The sequence below is a fragment of the Pongo pygmaeus genome, chromosome 18 (genome assembly GCF_028885625.2).
Source record: "Pongo pygmaeus isolate AG05252 chromosome 18, NHGRI_mPonPyg2-v2.0_pri, whole genome shotgun sequence".
NCBI classification, from domain to species: domain Eukaryota; kingdom Metazoa; phylum Chordata; class Mammalia; order Primates; family Hominidae; genus Pongo; species Pongo pygmaeus.
The window spans coordinates 18,513,091-18,537,894 of NC_072391.2; the positions used below are offsets into that span (position 1 = coordinate 18,513,091).

The 24,804-nt window shown below is 41.6% G+C and overlaps 1 protein-coding gene across 3 annotated transcripts in view; it reads left to right on the top strand.

The window, feature by feature from the left end:
- Positions 1 to 24,804, top strand: part of LOC129015030 (cytochrome b-c1 complex subunit 2, mitochondrial-like) — a 55,195-nt gene that overhangs the window by 17,106 nt on the left and 13,285 nt on the right. Inside the window, exons 8-13 of one of the 3 annotated variants that reach the window (XM_063654495.1) lie at positions 1,716 to 1,773; positions 4,598 to 4,693; positions 4,996 to 5,195; positions 6,968 to 7,048; positions 9,234 to 9,310; positions 11,936 to 16,263. In XM_063654495.1, coding sequence (XP_063510565.1) covers positions 1,716 to 1,773; positions 4,598 to 4,693; positions 4,996 to 5,195; positions 6,968 to 7,048; positions 9,234 to 9,310; positions 11,936 to 11,978 — 555 coding nt within the window. In that variant the 3' untranslated portion in view covers positions 11,979 to 16,263. Of the gene's footprint in view, positions 1 to 1,715; positions 1,774 to 4,597; positions 4,694 to 4,995; positions 5,196 to 6,967; positions 7,049 to 9,233; positions 9,311 to 11,935; positions 16,264 to 24,804 lie in introns of those variants that run through there. The other 2 variants (XM_063654496.1, XM_054452586.2) reach the window with 2 other exon arrangements.

Consider the following 24,804-nt stretch of genomic DNA (forward strand, 5'->3'; position numbering starts at 1 on the left):
AGTATTCAACCATTCAAAAATATTAGTTGATACATAAAACTTCACAGCATATTGTCACATAAAGCAATTTACGAATTAGGACATACCAAAAGGTCCCTTTTTTTAATAAAAGGTATGTATGTATGCATTATAGACAAATGCCAAGATGTTAACTGTCATAACTTGGTTATCTCAAAGTTAATAGTATTTTTTAAATGTGTCCCTAGGCTAAAGGAAACTCTAAAGAAATTGGCGCTAGAATACTTGGAGCAATGGCAGCATCAATAGAAAAACATAAATAGAAAAAGAGTATGACTCTCCAAGGTTACTCCATAGATATAGACACCATTCATTTTAGGGCACGGATTATGATAAATTGATTAAAAGTTCAGTTTCATTACTTTAGCCCAGTGATTCTCAAACATTATCACTTTCCTTCCTGAGGAGCCTTTCCAGCCATTTTTTTGTAAACCTCTTACTTTTAATACCACAGATAGAGTTTATGTACTGTATATTTGTACTTTATACATAAAAGTCGTGAGTTTTTTTTTTCTTAGTTACCCCAAACCAATTTTCACCCATCTGGAAGGGATAGCATTTCTGTTGAAAGTAGATGTTTTAGCCCTACTTTTGTATATTAAGCCTAAGGTGGTAATATAAACCAGTGATTAGCAAGTCTCACCAATCTTCGGATCACCTGAGTGGTTGATTGGATGGATGGGTAGTTGGTTGGTTTTAAATAAGGATTCTAGGATTCCACATTTAATATTTTATATCAGTCTGTAGGGTAAGTGCCAAGAATGGGGGACAGTGACCGTTTTTGTTTTTCAAGCTCTCTGAGTAATTCTGTGGTCATAGAGTTTGGACACCCTGGTACAAACAATGACTTCATGGTCAGAAAAGCTTTGTAGAGATTGGCTTCAAAGATGGACGAGAAGGGTGTTGTGGTAAAACTCTGTTAGCCCTGTTATAGAATGTTAATAGTGCTTCATTACTACCTATATAAACACAAAAAGAAACCTGATATACTACGTAAGCTACATTATAATAAAAATCATAGTCCACTTTTTCAAGTTTAGGCCAACGTATGCTCTAATTTCTTTTTATTCCCTTTTTTTTTTTTTTTTTTTTTGAGACAGAGTCTTGCTGTGTCACCCAGGCCAGAGTGCAGTAGCACGATCTCAGCTCACTGCAACCTCTGCCTCCTGGGTTCAAACAATTCTCGTGCCTCAGCCACCCAAGTAGCTGGGATTACAGGCATGCACCACCATGCCTGGCTAATTTTTGCATTTTTAGTAGAGTCAGGATTTCGCTGTGTTGCCCAGGCTGGTCTCAAACTCGTGGCCTCAAATGATCTGCCAGCCTTGGCCTCCCAGAGTGCTGGGATTACAGGCATGAGCTACTGCACCCAGCCTCTTTTTATTCCTTTTATAAATAACAGCTTTGTTGAGATGTAATTCACCATACTATACAACCTATTTAAAGTGTACACAATTCAGTGGTTTTCATTATATTCACAGAGTTGTGCAACCATGACCACAATTAGGTTCTAGTTCTTTTAAGCAATAATTTTTATAATAAAATCCCAGGGTAATTCACCTCAGTTAGTACCTAGTAGTTCATTACAGCAGCTTATAAGGCTAAGTATTTATTTTCTTCCAAGCTGTACTTTTATGTTTTTACAGCTTTTTATATTTATACTAATATAACCTAATAAGTGTTTTTAACTTCCTCAGTTACATTACTTCATTCAGAACCATTTCACAAGTGCAAGAATGGCTTTGATTGGACTTGGTAAGTTTAGAGTATTGCCTGCCTATCAGTTTGCTTCCTTAAGAGCAGTTCTTTAAACTGTAATTATGTGAACATAGGATTGAACAAAATTTGAAAACTTCAGCCTTCTATTTATGTCAGACAGGCAATATATCATAGGATTTTAATTGCTAGTCATTTGTTTTGGAAGGCAGAATCCAACATTTAAATTCGTAAACCACTGGCTTTAAATTCTTTACAGTATTTGTAAAACCTGTGACAAAGGTGAATTTCTCAAAGCAAAGAGCTTTTACAAACTTTTTTAAAAGGAAGTACAGCTTACTAGAAAAACAGGCAGAGGGCATGAACAGACAGTTCATGGGAGAAATATGTTTGTATATGTGTAGCCAACTATCTTTGTTTTAAATGATCAGCCTCACTAATAATTAAGAAAATTTTAATCTGTGATATTGGCAAAATTAAAAGATTGACTCTGCCCAGAATTAACCAGGGTATGGAGAAATAGGCACTCTCACAAATTGTTAGTAGGAATATAAACTAGTACAACATTTTGGGAGATCTTTTTGAATATATCTGTTAAAATTCTAGGCTGGGCATGGTGGCTTATGCCTGTAATCCTAGCACTTTGGGAGGCTGAGGTGAGCAGATCACCTGAGGTCAGGAGTTCAAGACCAGCCTAGCCAACATGGCGAAACCCCGTCTCTACTAAAAATACAAAAACTAGTCAGGCATGGTGACACATGCCTGTAATCCCAGCTATCGAGGGGCTGAGGAGGAGAATTGCTTGAACCCAGGAGGCAGTGATTGCAGTCAGCTGAGATCATGCCACTGCACTCCAGCATGGGCGACAGAGTGAGACTCTGTCTCAAAAAAATAAAATTCTAAATGTTTATACTCGTAGACCCAGTGACTTTTAAGAATTTGTCTTACAGAAACATTAGATCAAGTTTACAAAGTAGTTGTATGAGAATATCATTTGTAATATTTTTTGTTTTGTTTTGCAAATAACAGCTTAAGATATAATTTACATGCCATAAAATTCACCCTTTTGAAGTGAATAGTTCTGTGGTTTTTAATAGCTTCAACTATTACCACTACCTAATTTCAGGGTGTGTTCATCATCCCCCCAAAAGCCCCATACCCATTAGCAGCCACTCCCCATTCTCATCTTCCCCCTGCCTGTGGCATCCACTAATCTACTTTGTTTTTTTTTTTAAGAGATGGAGGTCTCATTCTGTTGCCCAAGCTGGAGCACAGTGGCACAATCATAGCTCACTGCCTTGAACTCCTAGGCTCAGGTGATCCTCCCACCTCAGCCTCCTAAAGTAGCAATAATCTACTTTGTCTCTATAGATTTGACTATTCTGGACATTTCCTATAAATGGAGTCATACGATATGTGGCCTTTTGTAACTGACTTTTCTTACTTAGCATCATGTTTTCAAGGTCCATCCATATTGTAGCATGTGTCAATGTCTTATTCCCTTTTATGGCTCAAGAATACCCCATTACCACATTTTGTTTATTCATTCATTGGCATTTGGGTTGTTTTTACCTTTTGGCTGTCATAAATGTAAACATTTATGTGTACATTTTTCTTAGGACACCTGTTTTTAGTTCTTTTGGTTATGTCTAAGAATAGAATTGCCAGGACATATGGTAACTCTGTTTAACCATCTGGGGAACTGCCAGACTGTTGTCCAAAGTAGCTGCACCATTTTACATTCCCACCAGCAGTGCACAAAGGTTTCAATTTCTCCACATCCTTACCAACACTTATTGTCTGTCTTTCTGATTATGAATGTACTACCGGGTGGGAAGTGGTCATTGTAGTTTTGATTTGTATTTCCCTAATGACAAATGACATTGAACATATTTTCATGTGCTTTTTGTCCATTTGTATAACTTTTTGTTTGTTTGTTTTTTTGAGACAGAGGCTTGCTCTGTCACCCAGGCTGGAGTGCAGTGGCACAATCTCAGCTCACTGCAACCTCCACTTCCCAGGTTCAAGCTATTCTCCGGCCTCAGCCTCCCAAGTAGCTGGGATTACAGGTGCATGCCACCTTTCCTGGCTAATTTTTGTAATTTTAGTAGAGATGGGGTTTCACCATGTTGGCTGGGCTGGTCTCGAACTCCTGAGCTCAGGTGATCCGCCCACCTCGGCCTCCCAAACTGTTGGGATTATAGATGTGAGCCACCGTGTCCGGTCAGCTTTGGAGAAATGTCTATTCAAGTCTTTGCCCATTTTTAAATTTTTTTTTTAATTGTTGAGTTGTAAAGGTTCTTTATATATTTTGGATACTCAAGCTGTTAGCAGATATATTATCTGTAAATATTTTCCTTCATTTCATGGGTCCAGTTTTTACTTTCTTGATATAGTGTTCTTTGATGGACAATGCAATGTTGTTTTAAGAGCTAACTGTTAGAAACATGCTAACGTCCATTAGGAGGGGATTGATCAAATAAATGGTGGTACAGCCATAGAAAGGGATTCTTTATAACCATTAAATATTTGATGTAGACTACTCACTTAGAAATTTGCGAATTATGAAAGATAAGTTAGAAACAATATCAATAGAATGATACCATTTTAGAAATAAATTGAGGATAATATTAACTACACAGAAAAAAATTCTAGATGAATAGTAATACTAAGTATATAGTAAATAGTTTAGTAATAGTAAACTGTAATTGGGTATCTCTGTGTGGCATTATGGCAGGAAGACTCTTATTTATTTTGTAGTGTTTGGATTTTACAATCGTATTTTTAAAACAAGGAAAAAATATTTTATGATTGTGTTTTAGTAATTCTGGTTCTAGCTTTGTTTTGGCTTCTGTTGAAACAGGTGTGAGTCATCCTGTTCTAAAGCAAGTTGCTGAACAGTTTCTCAACATGAGGGGTAGACTTGGTTTATCTGGTGCAAAGGCCAAATACCGTGGAGGTAAGCATTTCATTCTGTTAGGGTTAATTTATCAGAAGGGCATTTCCCCACTAGAATAGCATGTCGAGGTGGAATAGGCCTGAATATTTACTACTCAACAGTCTCAGCACAGAATTGGATGGCTTGGGTATTGTATTTTGAGCATATGTTTTGTGTGTGTTTGGGGACAGGATGGCATGGGGAAAGCACTGAGCCGCAGAAAAGACTCGTGGGTTAATACTGTGTTGTAGGAAATACTGGAGAATGAAACCAATGGTGAACAGGCCATTTTCTTGTTCCCTCTATCCTTAACCTGGCCCCAGGTGAAATCCGAGAACAGAATGGAGACAGTCTTGTCCATGCTGCTTTTGTAGCAGAAAGTGCTGTTGTGGGAAGTGCAGAGGCAAATGCATTTAGTGTTCTCCAGCATGTCCTCGGTGCTGGGCCGCATGTCAAGAGGAGCAGCAACACCACCAGCCATCTGCACCAGGCTGTTGCCAAGGCAACTCAGCAGCCATTTGATGTGAGTCTGAATAGTTGGTATCTCTCTTTTTGCTTTCAAAGGCTCAGTATTTAAGATATAATTCTGATAATCTACTCTTAAAATGTAAGACAAACACACAGAAAATCTTTGTACGATTGAAGAGATAGCCAGGCTTGATTTTAGTATCTTTGAGGGCCTATCAAAAACTCACTGGCTTTTCCACTTTGTCTATTACTTGTCATTAGTAATATAAAAAGAGGAATTGAATGCTTAGAAATAAAGGGAATCCACACATCCGTTCCCTTTAGAATAAAGTTGTAGATATTAAACTTTCCCCTAGATTCTAACTAGTCTTTTTTTCTAGATTTTCTTCTGTCCCCTTCTGTTCTTGTGGCTACTTCCTGAATCTCACTATTCTTTGTTTTCCAACCAAGTGGACAAGATGAACACCAAGAAATTGTTTACAGACTCACTCATTCGCTTGAGATTAAATTTAAAAAGAAAAATGAGAGGCTGGGTGCAGTGGCTCACAACTAAAATCCCCGCACTCTGAGAGGCTGAGGTGGGCGGATCACTTGAGGTCAGGAGTTCGAGACCAGCGTGGCCAACATGGTGAAACCCCCATCTCTCCTAATCCAATGAAGTAATTTAATAGAAATTCCTAGTTCAGAACTTGGCCAGAAATTTAGAGTATAAATAGGATGGCCTCAGAATTATAATTAAAGAAATTGAAGTCCAGGCCAAGCACAGTGGCTCACGCCTGTAATCCCAGCACTTTGGGAGGCCGAGGTGGGTGGATCACGAGGTCAGGAGATCGAGACCATCCTGGCTAACACGGTGAAACCCCGTCTCTACTAAAAATACAAAAATTGGCTGGGCGTGGTGGCGCACGCCTGTAGTCCCAGCTACTCGGGAGGCTGAGGCAGAAGAATCACTTGAACCTGGGAGGTGGAGGATTCAGTGAGCCGAGATCATGCTACTGCACTGCAGCCTGGGTGACAGAGCGAGACTCTGTCTCAAAAAAATATATAAATAAATAAAAGAAATTGAAGTCCATTCTTATGCTTTACATGGACTGAGCCAATGGTTCTCCAAGTTTATTGTACAGAAGAATCACCTGGAACACTTGTTAAAAATCTGGGCTCCCAGGCTACATCCACAGGGACCTGAGTCAGTAGGTCCATTTTGGGAATCTGAAAGTTTGTATTTTTAATAAGAATTTAGATAATTTTTATGTAAATAGTCCACATAAACACTGCAAATCGGTTTCACCCTAGAGAGCTAAAAGCTCTGCTCAAACTAGATAGCAATATCCCTGTTATTCAGAGGCTAAACTCTTGATACCTTGGACATCTGGGTAATGACCACTAAGCAGAAATTTTTCTCTTAACTTTTTGACATGAGTGTATAAGAGAAATGAAAGTAAATTGGTGAAAAAGTCCCTACCAACAGCAGAGAGAAGAAACCAGGTCTGCCTAATGCCAAAGCCCATCTGTATTATAATAATAATGTTTGCAGATTAGTGTTTGCATAAACCTTTAATCATCTAAAGAAGGTTAGACAATACCCAGCATAAAGGAAAGGGAGCAGTCATTTTAGAAATATTTAAATGAAAAAACAAAGCCATGATAGTTCTGAAAGAGGTAACCTATTTACAGAATACTTCACTTCTTGACAGAACTGGTTAAGTAAAATATTAATCTATTTTGTTTATACTGTGAAGGTCCAAGTTTTTTCAAGGCAAACTTAAAGAAATCATGCCCTGTTTTACCTGGTAGAATATCATACAGTAAAGTCTCATTATCTTTCAGGTTTCTGCATTTAATGCCAGTTACTCAGATTCTGGACTCTTCGGGATTTATACTATCTCCCAGGCCACAGCTGCTGGAGATGTAAGCTGCAAACTCACCAAACTTCTTTCATGAACAAGTTATTTCCTCCCCCCCAACATGAACATGTTTTTAGTTAAAATATGGAATGTTTGAACGCAATGCAATGACTTATCAGAGCTCTGTAGAGTATGATATCATTGAAGCATTATCTGCTGTAGGGAAATGTACACATGTATACTAATGCTTCCAGGAAAGAGGAGAGAATTGCCTCCTTCATATTTTGGTTCTGGTTGGACAAGTTGCATTGAGTTGGCTCTGAGACATCTAAATTGAGAACCCAGGAGAGGGGAAGGCCAGGATGTTTATTTGCAAGTCTTCAGTATACAGATTATGTTGAAATCAGGGATATGTATGAATGATTGTAGGAAAAGAAAACTAAAGCTCAATTTCTGGGAAACAACACCATTTAAGGAGTAAGTGGCTAAGAAAAATGGCCCAGGTAAACAGAAAGAAAAAGAGAAGCTGATATATTTGATGGATAGGAAAGAGAGTATGTTTAACACCATTTTGGCCCACAGTGAAATAACATTCATTACCACTGAGAAGTCTGGTAGTTTCAGCAAGCTAGGACATCATGGGTGATCTTAACAGTTTTGACTAGAGTAGTGGAAATTGGCTAAAATGTGTAGTGATTAAGGAATGAATGACAAGTAAGAAATGAGAGGTTGGTGTGGGCTAGTGGAGCTTAGACATTCAAGGAGCAGGTTGTTTTAGGAGAGTTTACACTGAGAGATTAGGTTGAAAGAGACATACTGAACAAAAAGATCGAAGCAGATGTCGGAGATAGAAAATTATAAATGGCTCAAGTCTGAGAAAGGAATACGTGGGATCCAGCACACAAGTGGACCTTTTAGCCTTACAGACAGGCTAATATTGGAAGATATTGGGAAGATGGGGAAGTACCTCCTCAGTGAGGCAGGAGGCTAAGTCATGTTTTGACAGACAAGAGAGGAAAGTTTAAAGAAAGTAGTGAAGTTTGTGACAAATAGTGAGGTACACAAAAAGTGGGTATTCGCTGTAGTGTAGATGTATCCTTGAAATCAGCGACCACAGATTCATAGTACAGTCAGTCAGCACTGTCATGTAATTTTTCTTCAGTTGCATTCACAAGCCTAATGGAGAAATGGAGGAGGTAGGTATTAGGGTTAATCCCAGGTTGGAATCCTGCAAAGTGGGCAGGTCAGAAGTATGAGGAGATAGCAAGGGAGTTGGGAGCATTGGCAAGAGTGATTAAAAGGATGATTCAGGGATCTAGGCTCAATAGAGAAGTGAAGCCAGAGGGGGCCTGATAAATTGAAAGACTGGACAAGTCAAGGAACTAGAGATCTTGATAAAGTGGAAGAATAAGGATAGTGAGATTAAAGACTGAGGTCGGGGTCTTAGAATTGAGGGCTTCAGAGGCATGCAGATTTAGGCTATGATCAGGTCTGGGGTGTGGCTCTGAAAATGGGCAGCTAAAATGAAGGGGAAACGGAGGTCCTAGAATTTAGGTGATCAGAGGGAAAAATAAGTAGCAGGCCCAGCCAGCACTGGGATGGAGAAAATCATGGCCAGATTTATTTATTTATTCAACAAATATTTACCAAGTACCCACATCCCTGGAACTTTATTCTTTCTTTCTTTTTTTAAATACCATACAAGGATTAGATTCCTTCTTGACTCTTGCTTAGTAAGTGTGGACAAGCCTTACAAATTGGCTGTGTATGGATTACTACTCTCTTCTTAGTGAATAGTAAGAGATAGCAGTAGTAATGGCATGACACTGCAAGAGGCTGGGGAAGTTTTAAAGGTGCTTGTTCTTTATGGGTGATTAGAAATCCATGTGTTTGGCCAGGTGTGGTGGCTCACACCTATAATCCCAACACTTTGGGAGGTTAAGGTGGGAGGATTACTTGAGCCCACACATCTCTACAAAAAAAGCTAAAAAATTAGCCAGGCCTGGTAGCATGCACCTGTAGTCCCAGCTTCTTGGGAGGCTGGGGCAGGAGGATTGTGTATAAACAGCTGCTTTATGAACATAGGAAGAATAAGGAACCCATAGTGATGACAGCATTCCGCATGGACACTGTGCTGTTTGTCTGGAACTAACCTTGTATCTGTGTTTTTGCCTCGGTAAAGAAGTGTGTCAGTGCTGCAGAGACTCTGGTACTGACCACAGATGACCAACTTTTCTTATCTGTCCTAGGTTATCAAGGCTGCCTATAATCAAGTAAAAACAATAGCTCAAGGAAACCTTTCCAACACAGATGTCCAAGCTGCCAAGTAAGTCTCAGTATTAACTGTGTTTTATGTTTTTGTTATTTGAAAGTATTCTTTTCAGATTATAACAATATTACAATCTATGCTCATAAGGACTGAGAAGTACACAAAAGCATAAAAAGGGAAACATACCCATATCCTACCACCTAAAGATATAATTGTTAACATTTTGGCCAGGCACAGTGGCTCACTAATCCCAGCACTTTGGGAGGCCAAGGCAGGTGTTTTCATTTGAGACCAGGAGTTTGAGACCAGCCTGGGCAACATAGCAAGACCTCGTCTCCACCAAAATTAGAGAATAATTGTTAACATTTTTCTTAGTTTATTGATCATGCATTTTTAAACATAATCGTTAATATTGTATATATAGATGCTGCTTGACTTACACTGGGGTTAACGCCCTGAGAAATCCGTATATCAAAAATGCATTTAATACCCTAATAAACCAGTCATCCAGCCAAACAAACATAAGTCAAACCGTCATAAGTTAAGTTAGGGACCATCTGTATACTTTTTTATCTTATTTAAATAGCATCCTTATTATAGAAGTTTGAAAATTACAAATAAAAGACAAAAATGATCTCTGATTTCCCTAGCAATGATTCTGTTACCATTGATTCAAATTACTAAAAATTTAAACAATATTCATTGGTGTGTCAAAATACACTTGTGCATTTTCTGCAGTTATAAAGATATCTTTGGGCTTAAAATATTTTTGTATTTCATATTACTTTCTTGGTATAGATTCCCAACTAAGAGTTATAACGAAAGGCTCCATGTTAGAGTGTGTGTATGTGTGTATGTTTAAATAATACATTTGACTAGGCGCAGTGGCTCATACCCGTAATCCCAGGACTTTGGGAGGCTTGGGCAGGAGGATCGCTTGAGGCCAGGAGTTCAACCAGCCTTGGTAATGTGGCAAGACGCTGTCTTTACAAAAAGATAATTTAAAACTAGCCAGGTATGGTAGTGTGTGCCTGTAGCCCCAGCTACTCAGGAGGCTGAAGAGGGAAGATTGCTTGAGCCCAGGAGTTTGAGGCTGCAGTGAACTAAGATCACGCCATTGCACACTAGCCTGGGCAACCGAGCAAGACCCTGTCTCTTTAAAAAAAAAAAAAAAAAAAAAATATATATATATATATATATATATATATATTTCTAAGTCACAAATCTAAAGAGATTGTACCAGTTTATAATCACACCACCAGTATATAAGAGTACCTATTCTACAATAGTTTCTTTCTTCATTACTAATTTATACCCAAAAAAGATCTGATTTTGTTTTGCTTTATAAGAAAGACTAAAATACTTGTCTGCTATTTGGCAATTTATAAATCCCCACTGTCCAGATTGAAAGTGCTATCAACACTCCTAATTCATTAGTAGTTCGAGGGTTTCTCTAAAAGAGACAGACTTGGGACAAAATTGGAAATCAACCTGCATTTTCATACAGCAGCTTAAGACATTTAAGTTTGACTCCATCTACTTAGAACAATTCAAAATGTGAATCTTGCAACTCCGGTGGTCGTTATGATCATTTAGTATTGCCCACAGGGGAAGCATGACAGGGAGAATTACAACCCAGGATGGAACAACCTTTTGGTCATTTCTGTTCCCATTAGTATTGTTAGTTTTGTTATGCTGAGCACACTACAAAGTTGCATCTCTTGTATAAGTACAACACAATTTATTAAATATTGTATACATAGAACCAAGAATCGATAGGATGCAGGGCTGCTTGATTGTACCAGAAACAAAACATGATGAGAATACATTGAAACACTGGATTTACTTCAGAAAAACCTAAGTTTTTCAAATCTAATTTATTTAAGAAAATATATTTTCTTAATAAGTGTAACAGTTCTTAGAAGGTATGGTAATATGCAGAAAGTAGAATTTTGATTATTAATGTCAAGGTATGTTTTCTGCCATTTTGATGGAGTTGATACTTTTTCTTGTAAGTTCTTCCTGAGTGAAAGAGAGAATGTGAGGTGTCATTGCTGAAAGGACACACTAATAACCTCTTGGTAGTTTATTGCAGGTAAAATCATTTTTTAATTAAGCTGACAACGTGGTAAGACTGCAGCATTAAATTGTAATTATGTTTAAATGGAAGTCTTTCTGTAGAGTGTTAAAGGATGATAGTTTGAGGTTCAAATAACTCGACTGTCTTATCAAACACCATGTCTATAAGTAATAAGTTTCTGGGAGAATCGTGAATTGGATTGTTTTATTTCAAGTGGATGCTTTTGTGCCCACATTTAAGCTGCTGTTGCTTACAAGACCTGTACTGCCCTTCCCCACCTGCCTTTTCTATCATACCCTATGCTCACTGAGACAAATCTCAGCAAGAGGCAGGAGTTGCTTCAGTAATCAAAACCTTACATTAAAATAATTTTACCTAGATCTAAGTTCTGGTCCCAAATCAAAAAGCAATCTGTGGAGTTTTCAGTATAGTTTTGTCCTGACAGCTTTCCAAATAGTAACTTAAACAGTACAGTACTTGGTGAACTGAAGAAATAGAATGGAGGCCATTAGCACTGTAAGTTGTTAGTTTGCCTGTTTACCAAAAACACGTTGAGTTTCGGGGCACATACCTTAAAATTGCCCTGTTTCACTGTGTAAGAGGAACTGGCTTGACTACTTCACCCTTGGTGGAAACAGGCCCTAAAAGAGGCAGCAACAGCTGAAGTGGATATCACAGAAATGAACAGACAGCAGAAGCTCTTCAGACACCCCCAAAACCTGCCAAAACTCACAGGTAATACAAGTGAAACGATAGCATAAGAAGAAAATAAACATGAGAATCTTGAAACTATAAGCATTGAACGGTATCCTCCATCCAAGAAGAGAACCCAGTTCATACAAGGAAAAGGCAAAAGGAAAAGGTCAAGACTGTGACCTTTGTAACACTGTGACCCCAGCTGTGGGCAGGTGGAGTTGTCTGTGGTGACACCAACCACAGGCCTGACACCCTGGTTTCACAGAAGGCTTTTCAAGATCCCTGGTCTTCACACTCTAGCAGCCAAAAGGTGGGTTTACAATACGCACTGTCCCCAACTTGCCATGGATCAACTACAATTTTTCAACTTGACTATGGAGGAAAACCATCGCAATTTCAGCTTCCAGTCATGCATTTTTAGTTTGCATTTTTAGTAGAGATGAGGTTTAGTAGAGATGAGTTTGGCCAGGCTGGTCTCAAACTCTTGACCTCAAGTGATCTGCCCACCTTGGCCTCCCAAAGTGCTGGGATTACAGGCATGAGCCACCAAGCCCGGCCTGTATTACTTTTATAATCAGAAAAGAAATCAGGGCAGGTGCAGTGGCTCACACCTGTAATCCCAGCACTTTGGGAGGCCGAGGCAGGAGGATTGCCTGAGGCCAGGAGTTCAAGACCAGCCTGAGGAATACAGCAAGACCCTGTCTCTACCAAAAAAATAATAAATTAGCCAGCTGTTGTGGCATGCGCCTATAGTCCTAGCTACTCGGGAGGTTGAGGTGAGAGGATTGCTTGAGCCCAGGAGGTTGAGACTGCAGTGAGTGAGCTATGATTGTGCCACTGCACTCCTGCCTGGGCTACAGAGTGAGTCTCTGTCTCTAAAATATAAATAAATAATGGTTTTGGTTTTTTTTTGAGACGGAGTCTCGCTCTGTTGCCTAGGCTGGAGTGCAGTGGTGCTATATTGGCTCACTGAAAGCTCCGCCTCTCGGGTTCACACCATTCTCCTGCCTCAGCCTGCCGAGGAGCTGGGTCTACAGACACCTGCCACCATGCCCGGCTAATTTTTTGCATTTTTAGTAGAGACAGGGTTTCACCGTGTTAGCCAGGATGGTCTCGATCTCCTGACCTCATGATCCGCCTACCTCAGCCTCCCAAAGTGCTGGGATTACAGGCGTGAGCCATCGCACCCGGCAATAAATAATGGTTTTAATGTATGAAAAATAAAATGACTAGGAGTAAATACAAGAGAATATTAACAATGGTTGTTTCTAGAGTTGCAATTTGGGAAAGTTTTTTTTTTAATTTTATGAATTTTCCAACCATCTATTCTGAGCCCATATTGTTTTAGAATTCAAAAACGAATAAATTTCATTTCTAAAAGTGTGTGATACAATTCCATAATCCTAGAGGACACACTATCCGTGCCACCACAGTGCCCAGAACCCTGTCTGTTTGCATGAGCAGAGGGTGATGATGCTTCAAGTTCAGTAACTGGCTGAAGTCACTGTCCACATGGAAGCATGAAGCAGCAAGACCCCCCCACACCCTCCTCTCCACCCCCTCACCCCCCCACCCCCGAGCCCTGGCTGCTTGTCCTGGCTCGGTGCCTCGGCTTTGCTGGGAATGCCAAGGACTTGGAGGGATCCTGGGTGATTATAAAAAGCCAAGGCAGCGGGGGCCAGTGCAAGACACTTTTATAACTGTCATTTTGGTTGATTGAAAGGAAAAATAATGCAATCTCATCCTGGTAATTTGATACTTCATCCAGCATGTTGAGAATTTCAAATGTCCATGACACTGAGCTTATGAGAATCACATGGTTTTCAAAAATACGGGCCGTGAAATCCAGAGGATCTGAGTTTGAGCCCTGACTCTGCCACCTGCTGGCTGTGTGACTCTGTGTGTTGTGTCCCTTAATTTCTTTAATTTTCACTTTCTTTCAAATGCTAATGACATTATTATCTATTCCGAGGACTATTATTATCATTATTCTTTTTACATGGAGTCTCACTCTGTTGCCCAGGCTGGAGCGTAGCAGTGTGATCTTGGCTCACTGCAACCTCCACCTCCCAGGTTCAAATGATTCTCCTGTCTCAGCCTCCTGAGAAGCTGGGATTATAGGCGCGCATCACCAGGCCCAGCTAATTTTTGTATTTTTAGTAGAGACGAGGTTTCACCATTTTGGCCAGGCTGGTCTGGAACTCCTGACCTCAGGTGATCCGCCTGCCTCGGCCTCCCAAAGTGCTGGGATAACAGGCGTGAGCCACTGCGCCCGGCTCGCATTGTCTGTTTTTTTAAAGCTGATATTTATTGCGTGGTTACTATGTGCTGGGCACTGTACCAGATTTATCCTTCATTCTGTGCTGTAGTATCCTGTGAGACAGGGGCTGTGTAGCTCAGAGAGTGTGGGTAAGTAAATTACTTGCTAACACATGGCAGAACCAGCATTCAAACTCAGCCAGCCAGTCTCAAAGCCTAAACACTTTACCACATCCCACATCACCTCTCAAAGGTGTTTCAAGAAACCACCATGGCAATGCCCATGAAGAGGGATTTATAACCTCAACCTGATGATATTCAAAGTCAGATTCACTATATCGGCCCCCATACCTGCTCCATCTGAGTTGGAAATCTCAGTGTATCCTTGGTACCTTATTCTCCAACATCCCAACACTCTCCGCCACAGTCAGTCAACAAATCCTATTGACTCTATTTTGGAAATAGCTCCCAAATCTGATTCTCCTCCTCATTCCTACTGCCTAAGTTAGCTCAATTTTGCCTCATCTCTGACCTACACTGTGGCAAAAAACATCTTTTCTGGGTTTTTTTTCTCCCTACTGAAAACCATTCTCCACACTACTTCTAAAATTAGACACACACACACACACACACACGCACGCACACACATCCAATGCCACTCTCCTGCTTAAAAACCTCCATTGGGAGGCTGAGGTGGGAGGATCGCTTGAGCTTAGGAGTTCAAGGTTACAATGAGCTGTGATCACACACCACTGCGCTTCAGCCTGGGCTACAGAACAAGAACCTGTCTCTGAAAAAAAAAAAAAAAACATTAAAAAGGAAACCATCCACTGGTTTCCTGCTATCTATAGAATAATTTATATAACCAATCTTGTCGGTTCTGGGGACAAACAGATTATTCCTAAATTCTCGAGATTATCAGCAAAATATGAGGAGCAGTCTTGCAGTTAAAGCTTTGTAGATATCTTATTCTTTTGGGAAAAATTCCTTGACGTGAAATTGCTGAATCAAAGGATATGCACATTTTTAAAGGCATTTTATATTATCAAGCCATCCTTCAAAAGTGTCATGCCAAGTTATACTCACCAGAAGTGTGTGTGAGGGCTGGGTATGGTGGCTCACGCCTGTAATCCCAGCACTTTGAGAGGCCGAGGCAGGTAAATCACTTGAGGCCAGGAGTTCGAGATCAGCCTGGCCAACATGGTGAAATCCCATCTCTACTAAAAATACAAAAATTAGCAAGACGTAGTGGCGTGTGCCTGTAATCCCAGCTACTCAGCTACTTGGCAGGCTGAGGCATGAGAATCGCTTGAGCCTGGGAGGCAGAGGTTGCAGTGAGCCGAGATCACACCACTGCAGCCTGGGCAACAGAGTGAGACTCTATCTCAAAAAAAAAAAAAGAAGAAGAGAAAAGAAAAGAAATGTGCGTGAGTACTACAACTCATTTATAAATCACATATTTACATGAGGATACCCATGATGTAGAAATGTGTTCTATTTACTTTCAAATCATCAAAGCTGAAATATTGAAAGGCATGTGGTAGATACCCAGCCAATGCTTGTTGAACCTATGAATGAACTGAGTAAGCAGAAGAAAAATTCTAAAGTGCCCCCTGATCTGTGTATGGCTCAAATAATAACATCCTAACATAACTGCTAGTATGCCATGTCTATTTCATGTGGAATTGATTCAACAGCATCCCCTTGCATACAGGGCTGATATTTCTGGATGCTCCAAAATACTGCTTCATCCAGGAAATAAAATCCTTGTATCTGGCCGGAGGTGGTACCCCATGCCTGTAATCCAAGCACTGTGGGAGGTCAAGGCATGGAGATTGCTTGAGCCCAGGAGTTCAAGGCCAGGCTAGGCACAACTTGGTGAGATCGTGTCTCTCCAAAAAACAAACAAACAAACAAAAACTTTCATTTTACCTATATTTACTGTGTATTTATAACCCCAACCTTAGTCTCTACAGTTTTTTACCATCATCTATGCAGGGGAGTTACCCTCTGGAAAAAGGTTAACCTAAACTAAACAGTAAATTGAGTAAAGACATGCTAAAAGTTTACGAATTTATGTTTCCAGATGTGTCTATACAACTCTCTGTTGGGCAGCACCACTAGACTAGATATCCCAGAAGCACTTCAAATTTAATATCTTCCTCCAGAACCTGTCTTTGTGTATTTCCTATGACAGCTGATGACACCTTTGTTTGAGCTAGTCATTGAAACCAGTAAATTTGTACTTTGTTTTTGTTGTTGTTTTTGAGACAATCTCACTCTGTGGCCCAGGCTGGAGTGCAGTGGTGTGATCTCAGCTCACTGCAACCTCCACCTCCTGGGTTCAAGCAATTCTCCTTCCTCAGCCTCCCTAGTAGCTGGGACTACAGGCAGCGCCACCACACCTGGCTAATTTCGTTTTGTATTTTTAGTAGAGACAGGGTTTCACCATGTTGGCCAGGCTGGTCTTGAAGTCCTGACCTCAAGTGATCCACCCGCCTTACCTTCCCAAAGTGCTGGGACGGTGCCCGGCCATAAATTTGTACTTTGACCTACAAATCTGGCTGATACTACCTACGTAAATCTAAATTTATTAACCTATACTCTGTCCCTTACTCTCTACTAGCATTGAACTATTTTGGTCTCAACTTCTCTCTCCCCTAGACAATCCATTTTTATTTCATGTTCACGGTCTCGCTCTGTTACCCAGGCTGGAGCACAGTTGCAGGATCTCGGCTCACTGCAACCTCCGCCCCTGGGCTCAAATGATCCTTCCACCTCAGCCTCTTGTATAGCTGGGACCACTGAGGTGCACCACCACACCCAGCTAATTTTTTGTATTTTTGGTGGAGATGGGTTTCGCCATGTTGTCCAGGCTGGTCTTGAACTCCTGGGCTGAAGCGATCTGCCCACCTCCGCCTCTCAAAATGCTTGGAACAGCTACTTAGGAGGCTGAGGCAGGAGAATTGCTTGAACCCCGGGGGCAGAGTTTGCAGTGAGCCAAGATTGTGCCACTGCACTCTAGACTTTGTGATAGAGTGAGACTCTGTCTCAAAACAAACAAAAAAACTAGAGGCGGGGCCCAGCGCAGTGGTTCATGCCTCTAATCTCAGCACTTTGGGAGGCCACGGTGGAATGATCCCTTGAGGCCAGGAGTTCGAGACCAGCCTGGAAAACACAGTGAGACCCTGTCTCTACAAAAAGTAGAAACGTAGATGCGTGTAATGGCATGCATGTGTAATCCTAGCTATTCAGAAGGCTGAGGCAAGAGGATCACTTGAGCTCAGGAGCTGAAGGCTGTAGTGAGCTATGGAGTGTACCACTGCACTCTCACCTGGGTGAGAGAGAGAGAGAGAGACCCTATCTCTGAAAAAACAAAACCAAACTAGAGTCAGGAGATCATTGGAAGACTCTAGTGAAAAAATGTATTAGTGCTTGTCAAATTTCAGTATGTTAAAATGCACATTCTAATCCAGAGAGTCTGAGGTGGGCATCTAAGATTCCTAGATGTTCCCAGGTGATGTTGAGACTCTGATCCATGGACCACACTCTGAGTATCAAGGGTCTCCATGAGAAACAGCAATGGTCTGAAATAAGCAATGGCAGTGGAATCAAAGAGGGGATGGACTAAACAAATATAAAAATGATAGAATGTGGCCAGGTGCGGTGGCTCACACCTGTAATTCCAGCACTTTGGATGGCCATGTAGGGCGGATCACTTGAGGCCAGGAGTTCGAGACCATCCTGGCCAACATGGCAAAACCCTGTCTCTACTAAAAATAGAAAAATTATTATGTACCACCGGGTATGGTAGTGGGCACCCATAATCCCAGCTACTCAGGAGGCTGAGGCAGGAGAATTGCCTGAACCCGGGAGGCAGGGGTTGCAGTGAGCCAAGATTGAACCACTGCACTGCAGCCTTGGTAACAGAGTGTAAGACTCTGTCTCATTAAAAAAAAAAAAAAAAAAAAAAAAAAAAAACTTGTTGACAAAGCAGCGTGAGATAGCCACACTGAGTTGACAAAGATCTCATCCATGGTAAAGAAGTCTGGGCCTGTCTGGGCCTGTCTGGGCCTGTCTGGGCCAGGCACAGTGGCTCATGCTTGTAATCCCAGTGCTTTCAGAGGCTGAGGCAGGAGGACTGCCTGAGGCCAGGAGTTCAAGACCAGCCTGGGCAATATGGTGAAACTCTGTCTCTACAAAAAAAAAAAAAAAAAAAAAAATTATCCAGGTATGGAGGCCTGTAGTCCCAGCTACTCCAGAGACTGAGGTAGGAGGATTGCTTGAGCCCAGCAGGTCAAGACTACAGTGAACTATAATTGTACTGCCTCACTCCAGCCTGAGCAACAGAATGAGACCCTGTCTCAAAAAAAAAAAATCTGAATTCATCTGCACAACCTGTTTTGAAATACTAGCTTTTTGAAAGTAACTCTCAGTCCCCTGTGTTATTTTTAAGGACCCATTAGAGATATTTGGAACCTCCCACTAAGATTCCTTAGCACAGCAAATTTCTCAGAAGCACAAAGGAAAATAAAATAGAAACATTTATTTAGCATATGCCGTGAGCCCTTCATACTTTTGTCCATGTCTGGTGCCCTGGAATAGCTCCATGGCCACCAGACACACACACACACACACACACACACACACACACACACACACACACACACACACACACACAATAAGCTGATCATTCCTTTATGTCACTATTGTATCCCTTTTATTTATTTAGTTGTTTATTTATTTTGAGATGGAGTCTCGCTATGTTGACCAGGCTGGAGTGCAGTGGCACGATCTTGGTTGACTGCAACCTCCACCTCCCGGTTCAAGCGATTCTCCTGTCTCCCAAGTAGCTGGGATTACAGGTGCCTGCCACTATGCCTGGCTGTCACTACTGTATTTTTGATATACCTCTTAAACTGCACTAGAGTTACTAGAAGCATGATCATAAGAGTGTGGGTTTGGAAATCAACCTGACTCTGCCATGTATTGGCTCAGTGGCAAAGGGCAAGGACCTTTGTTTTCTCAGCTATAACAATGAGTGAATGCACTATAGCAAAGATGTGGACTCAATCTAAGTGTCCATCTTCAGATGACTGGATAAAGAAAATGTGGTACATATAGGCAATAGAATACTATTCAACCATTAAAAGAATGAAACCATGTCCTTTGCAGCAATATGGACAGAACTGGAAGCCATTATCTTAAGCCAGCCAGACACAGAAAGACAAATATTGCATGTTCTCACTCATAAGTGGGAGCTAAAGAATGTGTACACAGAAATGTAGAGTGTGGAATGATAGATGATGGGGATTGAGAAGGCTTAGGGTGTGGGAGGTGGGTGGATGATGAGAAGTTACTTATTCAGTACAATACACGTCATTTAGGTGATGGACAGCCTAAAAGCTCTGACTTCGCCAGTATGAAATCTATGCATGCAACAAAATTGCACCTGTACACCATAAATTTCTGGAAATGTTTATAATGGGAGTTTGCAAGTTGTTGGTTTGTATGGCAAAAAAATGAAAATAAATGAATCAGCTGAGCATGGTGGCTTACGTCTATAATCCCAGCACTTTGGGAGGCCAAGGTGGGTGGATCACTTGAGGCCAGGGGTTCGAGACCAGACTGGCCAATGTGGCAAAACCCTGTCTCTACTAAAAATAACAAAAATTAGCTCAGCATGGCGGTGCGCTCCTATAGTCCCAGCTACTCAGGAGGCTGAGGCACGAGAATCGCTTGAACCCAGGAGGTGGAGGTTGCAGTGAGCCGAGATGGCAAGACTCTGTCTTAAAAAACAAAACAAAAGACAAAACACACAAAAATAAAATGAGAATGATATCTACTGTGTTATAAAAAAGGTCCGGTGTATCCTTTACGATGCTTTCCTTCAAGTAACAGAAAACCTAATTCACAGTGGTTTGAAAAATAAAGGGAATCTACTAGCTCCTATAACAGAAAAGCCCAGAGCAGGCTTTGGGCATAGGCTATATCAGAGGTTATGAAATCATCAGAATTTCTCTGAGATTCTTTCAGTGATACCCTCTTGTCTCCATGTCTTTCATGGTAACAAAAATGGCTATGGTAGTCCCAGGCCTTACATCTATATTAACATCTCTGTGACACAGTTGTTCTGGTTTTCCAACAAAGGTCATGAGATTCACTCTAATTGGGCAGCTGCAGATAACATGATTGTCTCTGAACCCTGTAGGAAGGGGCATGAAATGCCCTGATTGGCTTAATCTGTCATGTGCTCCACCTCTTGAGCCAAGTAAAGTCATCTTCTGGGAAGATCCCCAAAAAGGAACTGGGAGCTGTTGGGAAGTGGGGGAGGTAAGGAAATCGATGGTAGAAACCATTCAACTACACCATGCCAATTACCACATGATGTAAAGGGCCTGGCATAGACCCTTATCTACAGTTAGTGAGCATACAAAAAGTGGTAGCTGTAATTTGCTTAGAAGTCTGTCTGCTGGCCGGGTGCAGTGGCTCATGCCTGTAATCCCGGCACTTTGGGAGGCTGAGGCAGGTAGATCACCTGAGGTCAGGATTTCGAGACCAGCCTGACAGCGTGGCAAAACCCTGTCTCTACTAAAAATACAAAAATTATCTGGGCGTGGTGACATGCACCTGTAAGTCGCAGCTACTCGGAAGGCTGAAGCAGGAGAATCTCTTGAACCCTGGAGGCAGAGGTTGCAGTGAGCCACGATCGCACCACTGCACTCCAGGCTGGGCGACAGAGGGAGACTCCTATCAAAAAAAAAAAAAAAAGGTGGCCGAGCGCAGTGGCTCGTGCCTGTAATCCCAGCACTTTGAGAGGCCAAGGCGGGCGGATCACGAGGTCAGGAGATCTAGACCATCCTGGCCAACACGGTGAAACTGTGTCTCTACTAAAAATACAAAAAATTAGCCGGGTGTGGTGGCGGGCGCCTGTAGTGCCAGCTCCTCGGGAGGCTGAGGCAGGAGTATGGCATGAACCGGGGAGGCGGAGCTTGCAGTGAGCCAGGATCGCACCACTGCACTCCAGCCTGGGTGACAGAGCGAGACTCCGTCTCAAAAAATTAAAAAAAAGGTCTGTCTGCTAGACCGTAGGCAAATAGCCGGGTCCTCATCTTATTCACCTTGGAAATCTCCAAAGGCTAGCATAGTGTCTGGGACAGACAGCTTAAATACTGTTGAATTAATGTTGGCAATTGAAATTGTGAAATAGTTATAGAAATTATTTCAACAACCAAAAAAGAGGATTGCATGGCCTCAGGTAATATGAAAGCATAAACTATTGCTGATTCATAGCATTAATAAGATAAAGGAGCTGCATATAGCTGAGTTATAGACTGGGGATATAATTGGGATATATTCCAGTACATATTTTAAGTGTCTATTATAAATTTTGGTCACTTTAGAAAAGAAATGCTAAGCAAAGTGTTCTGGTGTGTTTTGCCTGTCTTGGTAGTGGTAGGGAAGAAAATCAGTCTTTTTCTTTCTTTTCCCCCTTAAAACTATTTAAGCAGGGAACTGGGCACGGTGGCTCATGCCTGTAATCCCAACACTTCAGGAGGTCAACGTGGGAGGATCACTTGAGTCCAGGAATGTAAGACCAGCCCGGGCCACATAGTAAGACCTCATCTCTACAAAAAAAAGTAATAAAATACCAGGGCTGGGCGCGGTGGGTCACACCTGTAATCCCAGCACTTTGAGAGGCTGAGGTGGGCAGATCACGAGGTTAGGAGATCGAGACCATCCTGGCTAACACGGTGAAACCCTGTCTCTAGTTAAAAAATACAAAAAAATTAGCCAGGCGTGGTGGCATGCTCCTATAGTCCCAGCTACTCAGGAGGCTGAGGCAGGAGAATTGCTTAAACCCGGGAGGTGGAGGTTGCAGTGAGCCGAGAACATGCCACTGTACTCCAGCCTGGGTGACAGAGAGAGACTCCTTCTCAAAAAATAAAATAAAATAACAGGGTGTGGTGGTACATACCTGTGGTCCCAGCTACTCAGGAGGCTGAGGTGGGAGAATCTTTTGAGCCAGGGAGTTCAAAGCTTCAGTGAGGCATGGCAGTGCCACTGCACTCCAGCCTGGACAACAGAGTGAGATTCTGTCTGAAAAAAAAAAAAAAAAGGCCAGGCCCAGTGGCTAACACCTGCAATCCCAGAACTTTGGGAGGCTGAGGCAGCTGGATCATCTGAGGTCAGGAATTTAAGACCAGCCTGGCCAACATGGCAAAATCCCGCCTCTACTAAAACTGCAAAAATTATCCGGGCATGGTGGTGCGCACCTGTAATCCCAGCTACTCAGGAGGCTGAGGCAGGAGAATTGCTTGAACCAGGGAGATAGAGGTTGCAGTGAGCCAAAATGGTGCCACTGCATTCAGCTTGGGGGACAGAGTGAGACTCTGTCTTAAATAAATAAAAATTATTTTAAAAAAAAGGATCCCCTGGACATACAATAAGTAATCTCCTACTACTTAGGCAAATAAATAACAATTCTATCATTTGGGAATCTTAAGATCGGTTCTACCACTTTATGGAACTTTAGAATCAATCTCTATTTTAGAGATACTAACATTGATTGATCCTACTATGTGCCAGGCACTGTCCTTCACACCTTCACATATATGATCTCATTTAATCCTCATTTAATTTTGGCAGAGAAAAGTTGAGCTCCTTACCCAGGATCGTATAACTGCGAAATAAAGACCAAAGCACATGCCTTACTCTTCTTTTTTTTTTTTATTTTTATTTTTATTTTTATTTTATTATTATTTTTTTTATTGACTTAATATGTTTCTTTTTTTTTTTTTTTTTTTTAAGTTACATATGTATACATGTGCCATGCTGGTGCGCTGCACCCACCAACTCGTCATCTCGCATTAGGTAACTCTTCTTGTTATTAGAAAAGATTTCCTTCTGTAAACCTCAGGGACTTTACAAGCGAAATATTGGATTACTGTAATATGATTCATCAGCCCAATTTAATATTACCTATTCATTATAACGTAATGCTGCTCACACAACTGAGAAAACGCTGTTGCTTTGCCCCCTCTGGCTCAGTAGCAGCCATACATAAATCACAGAACTATAAACATATGCTAATTGCACAACCTACATAGGCAATCAATATTAAGAAAAATTTTTACTGCCCAATATTTCTGTGGTTGAAAATGTACAGTCTAATTTTGATCTGCAGTAACATCTAGGTTAATGTGATTCAGAAGGAAAACATTTGTTGTTGCCATGAGAAGAGGCATTGAAACGCTGAATCACCACCTCAAATGTTACCACTATTAATATAAGGAGATACATAGGAAGATCGAATTAGACCATCTCGGACCACCAGGTTTACAATTCCACCTGCAGATACATGCAAGAAGTATTGTCACAATACTTATGTCACGTTATTCCATTGAGGTCTTCACCAACTAAGCTTATAATTAATGTGTGGTCATTTGGTCAATGTCACCGGCGTAGCATACTAACAAAAAGAAGGGTTGCAAACTCAAATGCCTATAGGGCAGAATGTAAGACGGTAGGAAGCAAAGTATATAGGGAACTATATAATAGAGGCTGCAGATTCATGGCACATTCTAAAGCACAGCAGTCCCCAACATTTTTGGCACAAGGGACCGGCTTTGTGGAAGACAGTTTTTCCACAGGTGGCAAGGGATGGGGCGCAGGACGATAGTGGTCTTGGGATGAAACTGTTCCACCACAAATCATCAGGAATTAGATTCTCATAAGGAATATGCAACCTGGATCCCTCGTGTGTGCAATTTACAACAGGGTTCATGCTCCTGTGAGAATCTAATGATGCTGCTGATCTGACAGGAGGCAGAGCTCAGGCAGCAATGCAAGCAATGGGGAGCGGCCAGAAATACAGATGAAGCTTCAGTTGTCCACCCACTATTCACCTCCTGCTCTGTGGCCCAGTTCCTAACAGGCCACAGACCAGCACAGGTTCATGGCCCAGGGATTAGGGACCCCTGCTGTGGCACATTGCTTAATAGAGGACTGTAGCAGCCATGTGCCCAGACCTTTCCTTTTTTTCTTTTCTTTCTTTTTTTTTTTTTTTTTTTCTTTTTTGAGACAGTCTGGCTCCGTTGCCCAGGTTGGAGTGTGGGAGTGTGATCACAGCTCAACCTCCCAGGCTCAAGCAATCCTCTCACCTCAGCCTCCCAAGTAGCTGGGATTACAGGCGCACTCTACCACACCCAGCTAATGTTTTGGTGTTATTTGTAGAGATGGGGTTTTGCCATGTTGCCCAGGCTGGTCTGGAATTCCTGAGCTCAAGCTGTCTGCCCATCTCCGCCTCCCAAAGTGCTGGGATTGCAGGAGTGCACCACCACACCTGGCCTGAAACCCAGATTTTATATATTTATATATTTATTTGTTTATTTATTTATTTATTTTTGAGATGGAGTCTCGCTCTGTTGCCGAGGCTTGAGTGCAGTGGCACAATCTTGGCTCACTGCAACCTCCACCTCCCTGGTTCAAGCGATTCTCATGCCTCAGCCTCCGG